At 42.0% G+C, this 12,922-nt stretch overlaps 1 protein-coding gene across 1 annotated transcript in view; it reads left to right on the plus strand.

Annotated features, from left to right (window-relative positions):
- The window catches only part of PIGX (phosphatidylinositol glycan anchor biosynthesis class X), a 31,623-nt gene that overhangs the window by 7,276 nt on the left and 11,425 nt on the right, over positions 1–12,922 (plus strand). The window contains 2 exon segments of the mRNA XM_073673489.1: positions 1,038–1,113; positions 3,176–3,233. Of these exon segments, the coding sequence (XP_073529590.1) occupies positions 1,038–1,113; positions 3,176–3,233 (134 nt within the window).

Raw genomic sequence — 12,922 nt, forward strand, 5'->3', positions numbered from 1 at the left:
CTCACCCAGCTTTTGGTCCTTTCCACATTGCTCTTCATGTATCATCATTGAGTTATACCGCCACCTTCTGGCCACAAGGATTATGTCAGTCCTAAAACAGAGTCTGGGAGATAGATAGTACCGGTGTCTAATCAAGAGCTGTGTAGGCGAGCAGCCAAAGTTCTCCCTCTTCTATTCTATTCACACTCCGACGCCTTCATAAATGACTAATAATTAGTTATAATAAATGTTATTCAGAAATGTTTTTAATAATCGGCCGTGGAGGAGCCTGAAGATACCTAGTCCTCAGGACCGGAGAGGTGAGGACTGATTTTGTATCACCACTAGGACACCCTGGTTATCTAGGTTTTTTGATAAACAGTGGCCTAACATTGATAGAACATAAAGCCTTGATTCATCAAAACAATTTTGCCCAAAATTCCGACGTAAATAAAAGTTGCAATTTTTCTGCGTAGCTCGGAGTTGTGCAAAATGTTACTGCTTTTCGCTACTTTCTCCTTGCTCCACCAAAATCGGCAAGGCTGAGGCGTGGTGGGGTCTTGACACCACAGCTCCTGAAGCTCATGACGAGCTGCAGAGTTTCTTACTCCGGTCAGAGACAGAGGTGCACGCCATTGCTCAGATGCTCCAGATTCACTAAGAGTTGTGTGCATCTGACTCCAGCACGCCCCCTCGTCAAGACTCCCCAAAAAAATCATACTAGTCTTGATGAATGGGGCCAAAATATATGTATTTGAGCAAAAAGATTTGTGCTACCGTGGGCCAGCATCCATACCTCCAGACGTCGCAGCCTTATGGTAAGTGCGAGGTGCACCCTGGATGCCGGTCTGAGGATGAAACTGCGTCCATTTTTCTCGTACGTGAAGTAAACGGATGTCTGAATAAGGCCTTACTAACATTTTATACCACTTTTATATGTGTTAAACTGGTGAAGAATTACACCACTATGTAACTGTGACACAATGGACATGTGAATTTGATGCAAACTGACTTCTCTACCAATGGTCCTGATTGAACAATTTCTTATTTTTTTCCAGATTGACATGTCGAAATCACAGGAGACTTTGATGTTCTTCATACTGATAAGTTTCTTCTGTTCTGGGATCAGTACAGGTAAAATAAAATAATTGGCATTACAGGGTGACAGATCTTTTGTGACATTGAATTTTTCTGTAAATTTCCTTTTTTCCGGTGTCGGTCGCACAGCATTGTCTATATGACGGCACTTGTCCCTGTTGCTCTGTGTTATGGAGCTGCACCACCAGTGATTGTGTGAGGTACCATGTTCTTATTAAAGGGATTTTATGTTCATCTGTTCACTCATAGGACAGGAAATGTCATCAGTATGAGCTTGGTGGGGGGTCTGACATTCGTTTTTGGCCGGATGTAAACATTGTATAGATCTGTACTGCACAGCTCCATTCATTGTGTAGCAGCCATTGCAGAGTGCTGTGCATCAGTTCCTATTCCAGAGAACAAGAGCTGATCATAGGACCCGGCAATGTCTGCTACACACTGAATGGAGACATCCCATTCAACTGTAGATTTGGCTTTCTGATAGCCAGAGACACACCAGATTTATTAAGAGGCTCAGATCTCTTCCTAAATTGGTGCCTCTTGCTTGGGCAAGCTTAAATTTAGGTCTTATCAGATGTCAGTTTCTACCATAAGTGATTTTTTTTTGTACGCAATAAATAAAAAAAAAACATTGCAATGGTATGTTCACACTGAGTTTTTTTCCTGCAATCCCTGCAGCGTTTTGTTAGCACTTTTCCTAGCATTTTTAGGAGTGGAGCAGTCCTAAAAATGCATTAAAAAGGTCTAACAAAGCACTGAAAATAATCTTCCTATCTATTTTTATGGAAAATTAACTTGCCGTTCATATGTTCAGACTTTTAAACATCTTTTAAATGCTTCAAAAAGACTTGATTGGAGAAAAGAGAGTGCACTTCACTCCAATCCAAAAGGCTGCATAAAATGCGTCAGCAAAAAAAAATGCAAAAAACCTTGATAAATTCTTTACAACTACTGTAGGTAACATAAAACGCCTCCAAAAACTCCCCAAAAAAAGGACCATTTCCTGGAGCAGTTTCCACTATAAAACTAGTTAAAGCGCCCATAGACTTGGATGGCTGAATTTCATCCTTGACTCAGAACAGAAACGGACAAAAAACATGGACATGTAAAGAGCTCCATAAACTACAGAAGGTACTTGTTCTATCCATGAAAAACCTGGGTAGGACTCATATGTGAAAACATGGACGTCTGAATAAGGTCTAAGGTTTTTTCTCAGGAGTGGGAGCCAAAACCAGGAGTGGGTGATAAATGCAGAATTGGTGACTTGTTTCCATTACACCTTTTCTCTGATTGTTCCTCACCTGGTTTTGTCTCCCACTGCTGAGAAAAAATACTGACCGAATACTGACCAAATACTGACAGTGGGGCCGTGGCCTAAGTGCTCATTACTGATTTGTTAAGTGTCTTATTTGGAGAAACACCACTGCAGATGTTGATGTAGTTTTTTTTTACTTAACGCCAGAATTGGATGTAGGAAGGAGCAGTAGAAGACCCCCCTTTATATCTCCCACTCCTTTTGTACTCACTTATGGTTTTAACTCAAAAATTGCATTTTAAAAGGCCACAAAACTGCAGCATTTGTAAAAATGAAAAAAATAATAATAATATGTCTATGACTGCTTAATAAAGGAGAATTGTCCCATTTTCTTAGTACTCTGGACTATGACTGGAATATACAATGCCGGTCTTAGTGCCCACCCTATGTGCACACAGCTTCTTTCCCAAGGTGAAAATGTTGTCGGTCACTTTTGTTTAGGCGTCTCCACCGGCACCTCATTAATGGTTTCTGCAGCGGCTCTGCCACTACGTACCTGTATAGTGCGGGAGGCTGATGAATGAGCATGTCACTTCAAGGCTTCCGGACCCTGACGCGGTTAATAGAAGTGACGTGGGGTGGAACATGTGCACATCCATGTCATTATTATATTGCTCTGCATTATGTTATTTTTTTCTGGTGTTGTTGCTGCTCTATCTCAGGCATAATCCGCCTGAAAAACACGTCGTGTTCACGTACCCTGAAAATAATTGCTTTTAGCTGCTGCAAAGTTTCTGTTATCTTTTATTTAATAGTTTATTATCTTTTGTTTTTCAATTGCAGAAACTTTTTGTCCCAAACTCACTGTACGGAGAGAGATCTTGAAAAATGGATTTCACAGGTACAGATACATTTTAAGGAGTTTTCTTATCCGAAACTTTTTCTCCACATTATCCCTGTACTGTAACATCACTGTGTATTATCCCTGATCTGTGACATCACTGTGTGTATTATCCCTGATCTGTGACAACACTGTGTGTATTATCCCTGATCTGTGACAACACTGTGTGTATTATCCCTGATCTGTGACAACACTGTGTGTATTATCCCTGATCTGTGACAACACTGTGTGTATTATCCCTGATCTGTGACATCACTGTGTGTATTATCTCTGTACTGTGACGTCACTGTGTTTATTATCCCTGATCTGTGACAACACTGTGTTTATTATCCCTGTACTGTGACATCACTGGTGTTTATTATCCCTGTACTGTGACATCACTGGTGTTTATTATCCCTGTACTGTGACGTCACTGTGTTTATTATCCCTGTACTGTGACATCACTGGTGTTTATTATTCCTGTACTGTGATGTCACTGTGTTTATTATTTCTGTACTGTGACATCACTGTGTTTATTATCCCTGTACTGTGACATCACTGTGTTTATTATCCCTGTACTGTGACATCACTGTGTTTTATTATCTCTGTACTGTGACGTCACTGTGTATTATCCCTGTACTGTGACGTCACTGTGTTTATTATCCCTGTACTGTGACGTCACTGTGTTTATTATCCCTGTACTGTGACATCACTGTGTTTATTATCCCTGTACTGTGACATCACTGTGTTTTATTATCTCTGTACTGTGACATCACTGTGTATTATCCCTGTACTGTGACATCACTGTGTGTATTATCCCTGATCTGTGATAACACTGTGTTTATTATCCCTGTACTGTGACATCACTGGTGTTTATTATCCCTGTACTGTGACGTCACTGTGTTTATTATCCCTGTACTGTGACATCACTGGTGTTTATTATTCCTGTACTGTGATGTCACCGTGTTTATTATTTCTGTACTGTGACATCACTGTGTTTATTATCCCTGTACTGTGACATCACTGTGTTTATTATCCCTGTACTGTGACATCACTGTGTTTTATTATCTCTGTACTGTGACGTCACTGTGTATTATCCCTGTACTGTGACGTCACTGTGTTTATTATCCCTGTACTGTGACATCACTGTGTTTATTATCCCTGTACTGTGACATCACTGTGTTTTATTATCTCTGTACTGTGACGTCACTGTGTATTATCCCTGTACTGTGACATCACTGTGTGTATCATCCCTGTACTGTGACGTCACTGTGTATTATCCCTGTACTGTGACATCACTGTGTTTATTATCCCTGTACTGTGACGTCACTGTGTATTATCCCTGTACTGTGACGTCACTGTGTTTATTATCCCTGTAGTGTGACGTCACTGTGTTTATTATCCCTGTACTGTGACATCTCTGTGTTTATTATCCCTGATCTGTGACAACACTGTGTGTATTATCCCTGATCTGTGACAACACTGTGTTTATTATCCCTGTACTGTGACATCACTGGTGTTTATTATCCCTGTACTGTGACGTCACTGTGTTTATTATCCCTGTACTGTGACATCACTGTGTTTATTATCCCTGTACTGTGACGTCACTGTGTTTATTATCCCTGTACTGTGACGTCACTTTGTTTATTATTTCTGTACTGTGACATCACTGTGTTTATTATCCCTGTACTGTGACGTCACTGCGTTTATTATCCCTGTACTGTGACGTCACTGCGTTTATTATCCCTGTACTGTGACGTCACTGTGTTTATTATCCCTGTACTGTGACATCACTGTGTTTATTATCCCTGTACTGTGACATCACTGTGTTTTATTATCTCTGTACTGTGACGTCACTGTGTATCATCCCTGTACTGTGACGTCACTGTGTATTATCCCTGTACTGTGACATCACTGTGTTTATTATCCCTGTACTGTGACGTCACTGTGTATTATCCCTGTACTGTGACGTCACTGTGTTTATTATCCCTGTACTGTGACGTCACTGTGTATTATCCCTGTACTGTGACGTCACTGTGTTTATTATCCCTATACTGTAACATCACTGTGTATTATCCCTGTACTGTGACATCACTGTGTATTATCCCTGTACTGTGACATCACTGTGTTTATTATCCCTGTACTGTGACATCACTGTGTATTATCCCTGTACTGTGACATCACTGTGTATTATCCTTGTGCTGTGATGTCACTGTGTATTATCCCTGTACTGTGACATCACTGTGTATTATCCCTGTACTGTGACATCACTGTGTTTATTATCCCTGTACTGTGACATCACTGTGTATTATCCCTGTACTGTGACATCACTGTGTATTATCCCTGTACTGTGACATCACTGTGTATTATCCCTGTACTGTGACGTCACTGTGTGTATTATCCCTGTACGGTGACGTCACTGTGTATTATCCCTGTACTGTGATGTCACTGTGTATTATCCCTATCCTATGCAAATTGCTTCTTTAGAGAGGAAGAGGACTAGAACTTTAGCAGCTCGTATTGGAAGTAGCGATCCTAAAAGTCAATAGTGACCCTTTAACGAGCCTTGTCACATGACTTAGAATAAAAGCCAAACCAGAATCTCAGTTTGCAGACACAGTGTTTCAGGGTGCCACCCCCTCATCAATGCAAAGTGTGAGATCTGGTTTGGCTAGGCGAGAGGCGTCTGACTGGGATCCAGGGGGTAACATTTCTCCTTATGGAGATGCCTAGTCTAGTCTGGCATGACAATTTGAGGAGATTTTTAAGCCTTGCATGCTCCTCTGGGAAATGAAATATGCAAATTGCCTCTTCAGAGAGGAAGAGGACTAGAACTCTAGCGCCACTTATTGGAAGTAGCAAGGCTTAAAAGTCTCACATTGGCACGCCAGGCTTATCATGTCACTCTTCACCAGGAGAAACATTACCCCTTATCCCTGTACTGTAACATCACTGGGTTCAGTACCCCTGTATTGTGACATCACTGTGTGTATTATTTATGTACTGTGACATCACTGTGTGTATTATCCCTGTACTGTGACATCACTGTGTTTATTATCCCTGTACTGTGACATCACTGTGTATTATCCCTGTACTGTGACATCACTGTGTATTATCCCTGTACTGTGACATCACTGTGTGTATTATTTGTGTACTGTGACACCACTGTGCGTAATATTCCTGTACTGTGACACCATTGTGTCTATTATTCCTGTACTGTGACATCACTGTGTGTATTATCCCTGTACTGTGACATCACTGTGTATTATCCCTGTACTGTGACATCACTGTGTGTATTATTCGTGTACTGTGACACCACTGTGCGTAATATTCCTGTACTGTGACACCATTGTGTCTATTATTCCTGTACTGTGACGTCACTGTGTGTATTATCCCTGTACTGTGACACCACTGTGCGTAATATTCCTGTACTGTGACATCACTGTGTCTATTATCCCTGTACTGTGACGTCACTGTGTTTATTATCCCTGTACTGTGACACCACTGTGTTTATTATCCCTGTACTGTGACATCACTGTGTATTATCCCTGTACTGTGACATCACTGTGTGTATTATTTGTGTACTGTGACACCACTGTGCGTAATATTCCTGTACTGTGACACCATTGTGTCTATTATTCCTGTACTGTGACATCACTGTGTTTATTATCCCTGTACTGTGACATCACTGTGTATTATCCCTGTACTGTGACATCACTGTGTATTATCCCTGTACTGTGACATCACTGTGTGTATTATTTGTGTACTGTGACACCACTGTGCGTAATATTCCTGTACTGTGACACCATTGTGTCTATTATTCCTGTACTGTGACACCACTGTGCGTAATATTCCTGTACTGTGACATCACTGTGTCTATTATCCCTGTACTGTGACATAACTATGGTTTATTCCTGTACTCCAGGGGTGGAAAATCTCTTTTTTTTTGCCAAGGGCTATTATTTGGATATTTATACCATCCTTCGGGGGCCGTACAAATTGTGCTGCGCTAACTCCACCCACAAAATACATCCTAAGGGTATGTGCACACGATGCAGAAATGAAGCAGAAAATTTCTGCATCATTTCTGCATCTCCCTGGCAGAAAAAACGCATGCAGATTGTGCATGCGTTTTTCCTGCAGAATACATGCGGATCCACATGCAGATTCACATGCGTTTCCGCATGCAGATTGACAAGCTCTTTCCAGGCGATGTTAGCATCACCTGGAAAGTGCTTGATAACTAGGTCACACTATATAAATCCATGCAAACAGCATGGATTTATACAGTGTGAACCGAGAGAGTGTATATACTTACCTCCGATGGCCCGCGCTGTCCTGCTCACTCCGTTCTCCCGGCTGCCGGCAACTTTGAATTGAAAGACCTGCCGACGTCAGCGTCACGTGACCCGTCACATGACTTTGACGTCACCGCAGGTCCTACAACTCACTGCAAGTGCCGGGAACCAAGCGGGAGCGCTGTGCGGGCCGACAGAAGGTAAGAATACATTTATTTTTTATTTTATTCTTCTTTTTACAGCTTTTTTAATGGTACCTGGGTGTGGATGAGACTCTCCTCTCCTCCACACCCGGGTACCATCCGCACATTAGAACGCACCAATTACGCAAGTACAAATGCTGTCTTGCGGAATTGGCGCGTTCTAATGCAAGTCAATGGCGGCGAAATCGCCGCGTTTCCGCAAAATTAATTGACATGCTGCGGATTTTTGACCGCAGCGTTAACGCTGCGGAAAAATCCGCATCATGGGCACAGCACATGCGGATTTCCATTGGGGAACATTGCTGCCCTTCTACCATGCGTTTTTCATGCGTTTCCGCGGCGTTTACGCAACTGCAAAAACGCCGCGGAAACGCATGAAATACGCATCGTGTGAACACAGCCTAACGCTAGCACTGGTGTCAGGACGTAATCTTTCATTGCACGTGCCTCAGCGTTCAGTAGTGAACAGCACGTGTCTGTGCTCACAGGGCAAGAAGAAATTAATGGGCCGAGGGCCGGCAAAATACAACTGCTGGCCCAAGCACTGCAGTACCTGGGAATCTACCCAGGGGCTGGATAAAAGGTCACCGAGGGCCGTAAATGGGCCGCTGGCCTGAGGTTCCCCACCTCTGCTGTACTGTGACATCGCTGTGTGGGTTATCCCTGTACTGTGACATCACTGTGTGGGTTATCACTATACTGTGACATCGCTGTGTGGGTTATCACTATACTGTGACATCGCTGTGTGGGTTATCACTATACTGTGACATCGCTGTGTGGGTTATCACTATACTGTGACATCACTGTGTGGGTTATCACTATACTGTGACATCACTGTGTGGGTTATCACTATACTGTGACATCACTGTGTGGGTTATCACTATACTGTGACATCGCTGGGTAGGTTATCACTATACTGTGACATCGCTGTGTGGGTTATCACTATACTGTGACATCGCTGTGTGGGTTATCACTATACTGTGACATCCCTGTGTCGGTTTTCACTATACTGTGACATCGCTGTGTGGGTTATCACTATACTGTGACATCGCTGTGTGGGTTATCACTATACTGTGACATCACTGTGTGGGTTATCACTATACTGTGACATCACTGTGTATTATCACTGTACTGTGACATCACTGTGTTTATTATCCCTGTACTGTGACATCACTGTGTTTATTATCTCTGTAGTGTGACATCACTGTGTTTAGTATCCCTGAACTGTGACGTCATTGTGTTTATTATCCCTGTATTGTGACGTCACTCTGTTTATTATCCCTGTAGTGTGACGTCACTTTGTATTATCCCTGTACTGTGACGTCACTGTGTATTATCCCTGTACTGTGACGTCACTGTGTATTATCCCTGTACTGTGACGTCACTGTGTATTATCTCTGTACTGTGACGTCACTGTGTTTATTATCCCTGTACTGTGACGTCACTGTGTTTATTATCCCTGTACTGTGACGTCACTGTGTGTATTATCCCTGTACTGTGATGTCACTGTGTATTATCCCTATCCTATGCAAATTGCTTCTTCAGAGAGGAAGAGGACTAGAACTTTAGCACCTCGTATTGGAAGTAGCGATCCTAAAAGTCAATAGTGACCCTTTAACGAGCCTTGTCACATGAATTAGAATAAAAGCCAAACCAGAATCTCAGTTTGCAGATACAGTGTTTCAGGGTGCCACCCCCTCATCAGTGCAAAGTGTGAGATCTGGTTTGGCTAGGCGAGAGGCGTCTGACTGGGATCCAGGGGGTAACATTTCTCCTTATGGAGATGCCTAGTCTAGTCTGGCATGACAATGTGAGGAGACTTTTAAGCCTTGCATGCTTCTCTGGGAAATGAAATATGCAAATTGCCTCTTCAGAGAGGAAGAGGACTAGAACTCTAGCGCCACTTATTGGAAGTAGCAAAGCTTAAAAGTCTCACATTGGCACGCCAGGCTTATCATGTCACTCTTCACCAGGAGAAACATTACCCCTTATCCCTGTACTGTAACATCACTGGGTTCAGTACCCCTGTATTGTGACATCACTGTGTATTATTTCTGTACTGTGACATCACTGTGTATTATCCCTCTACTGTGACATCACTGTATATTATTCGTGTACTGGGACATCACTGTGTGTATTATTTCTGTACTGTGACATCACTATGTATTATTTCTGTACTGTGACATCACTGTGTGTATTAACCCTGTACTGTAACATCACTGTGTATTATTCGTGTCCTGTGACATCACTGTGTATTATCCCTGTACTGTGACATCACTGTGTGTATTAGCCCTGTACTGTGACGTCACTGTGTATTATTTGTGTACTGTGACACCACTGTGCGTAATATTCCTGTACTGTGACATCACTGTGTATTATCCTTGTACTGTGACATCACTGTGTTTATTATCTCTGTACTGTGACATCACTGTGTTTATTATCTCTGTACTGTGACGTCACTGTGTTTATTATCTCTGTACTGTGACGTCACTGTGTTTATTATCCCTGTAGTGTGACGTCACTGTGTTCATTATCCCTGTAGTGTGACGTCACTGTGTTCATTATCCCTGTAGTGTGACATCTCTGTGTTTATTATCCCTGTACTGTGACGTCACTGTGTTTATTATCCCTGTAGTGTGACATCACTGTGTTTATTATCCCTGTACTGTGACGTCACTGTGTTTATTATCCCTGTACTGTGACGTCACTGTGTATTATCCCTGTACTGTGACGTCACTGTGTGTATTATCTCTGTACTGTGACGTCACTGTGTTTATTATCCCTGTACTGTGACGTCACTGTGTTTATTATCCCTGTACTGTGACGTCACTGTGTGTATTATCCCTGTACTCTGACGTCACTGTGTTTATTATACCTGTAGTGTGACGTCACTGTGTTTATTATCCCTGATCTGTGACAACACTGTGTGTATTATCCCTGTACTGTGACGTCACTGTGTTTATTATCCCTGTACTCTGACGTCACTGTGTTTATTATCCCTGTACTGTGACATCTCTGTGTTTATTATCCCTGATCTGTGACAACACTGTGTGTATTATCCCTGATCTGTGACAACACTGTGTTTATTATCCCTGTACTGTGACATCACTGGTGTTTATTATCCCTGTACTGTGATGTCACTGTGTTTATTATTTCTGTACTGTGACATCACTGTGTTTATTATCCCTGATCTGTGACAACACTGTGTGTATTATCCCTGATCTGTGACAACACTGTGTTTATTATCCCTGATCTGTGACAACACTGTGTTTATTATCCCTGTACTGTGACGTCACTGGTGTTTATTATTCCTGTACTGTGATGTCACTGTGTTTATTATTTCTGTACTGTGACATCACTGTGTTTATTATCCCTGTACTGTGACGTCACTGCGTTTATTATCCCTGTACTGTGACGTCACTGTGTTTATTATCTCTGTACTGTGACGTCACTGTGTTTATTATCTCTGTACTGTGACGTCACTGTGTTTATTATCCCTGTACTGTGACATCACTGTGCTTATTATCCCTGTACTGTGACGTCACTGTGTTTATTATTTCTGTACTGTGACATCACTGTGTTTATTATCCCTGATCTGTGACAACACTGTGTGTATTATCCCTGATCTGTGACAACACTGTGTTTATTATCCCTGTACTGTGACGTCACTGGTGTTTATTATTCCTGTACTGTGATGTCACTGTGTTTATTATTTCTGTACTGTGACATCACTGTGTTTATTATCCCTGTACTGTGACGTCACTGCGTTTATTATCCCTGTACTGTGACGTCACTGTGTTTATTATCTCTGTACTGTGACGTCACTGTGTTTATTATCCCTGTACTGTGACATCACTGTGTTTATTATCCCTGTACTGTGACGTCACTGTGTATTATCCCTGTACTGTGACATCACTGTGTGTATTATCTCTGTACTGTGACGTCACTGTGTATTATCCCTGTACTGTGACGTCACTGTGTATTATCCCTGTACTGTGATGTCACTGTGTTTATTATTTCTGTACTGTGACATCACTGTGTTTATTATCTCTGTACTGTGACATCACTGTGTTTTATTATCTCTGTACTGTGACATCACTGTGTTTATTATCTCTGTACTGTGACATCACTCTGTTTATTATCCCTGAACTGTGACATCACTGTGTATTATCCCTGTACTGTGACGTCACTGTGTATTATCCCTGTACTGTGACGTCACTGTGTTTATTATCTCTGTACTGTGACGTCACTCTGTTTATTATGCCTGAACTGTGACATCACTGTGTATTATCCCTGTACTGTGACGTCACTGTGTATTATCCCTGTACTGTGACATCACTGTGTTTATTATCCCTGTACTGTGACATCACTGTGTTTATTATCTCTGTACTGTGACATCACTGTGTTTATTATCTCTGTACTGTGACATCACTGTTTTATTATCTCTGTACTGTGACGTCACTGTGTTTATTATCCTTATACTGTGACGTCACTGTGTTTATTATCCCTATACTGTGACATCACTGTGTATTATCCCTGTACTGTGACGTCACTGTGTATTATCCCTGTACTGTGATGTCACTGTGTATTATCCCTATCCTATGCAAATTGCTTCTTTAGAGAGGAAGAGGACTAGAACTTTAGCGCCTCCTATTGGAAGTAGCGATCCTAAAAGTCAATAGTGACCCTTTAACGAGCCTTGTCACATGACTTAGAATAAAAGCCAAACCAGAATCTCAGTTTGCAGACACAGTGTTTCAGGGTGCCACCCCCTCATCAGTGCAAAGTGTGAGATCTGGTTTGGCTAGGCGAGAGGCGTCTGACTGGGATCCAGGGGGGTAACGTTTCTCCTTATGGAGATGCCTAGTCTAGTCTGGCATGACAATGTGAGGAGACTTTTAAGCCTTGCATGCTCCTCTGGGAAATGAAATATGCAAATTGCCTCTTCAGAGAGGAAGAGGACTAGAACTCTAGCGCCACTTATTGGAAGTAGCAAAGCTTAAAAGTCTCACATTGGCACGCCAGGCTTATCATGTCACTCTTCACCAGGAGAAACATTACCCCTTATCCCTGTACTGTAACATCACTGGGTTCAGTACCCCTGTATTGTACATCACTGTGTGTATTATTTATGTACTGTGACATCACTGTGTGTATTATCCCTGTACTGTGACATCACTGTGTATTATCCCTGTACTGTGACATCACT

The sequence above is a fragment of the Phyllobates terribilis genome, unplaced genomic scaffold, assembly GCF_046119375.1.
Source record: "Phyllobates terribilis strain yellow unplaced genomic scaffold, ASM4611937v1 Scaffold_3__8_contigs__length_932513732, whole genome shotgun sequence".
Lineage (NCBI taxonomy): Eukaryota > Metazoa > Chordata > Amphibia > Anura > Dendrobatidae > Phyllobates > Phyllobates terribilis.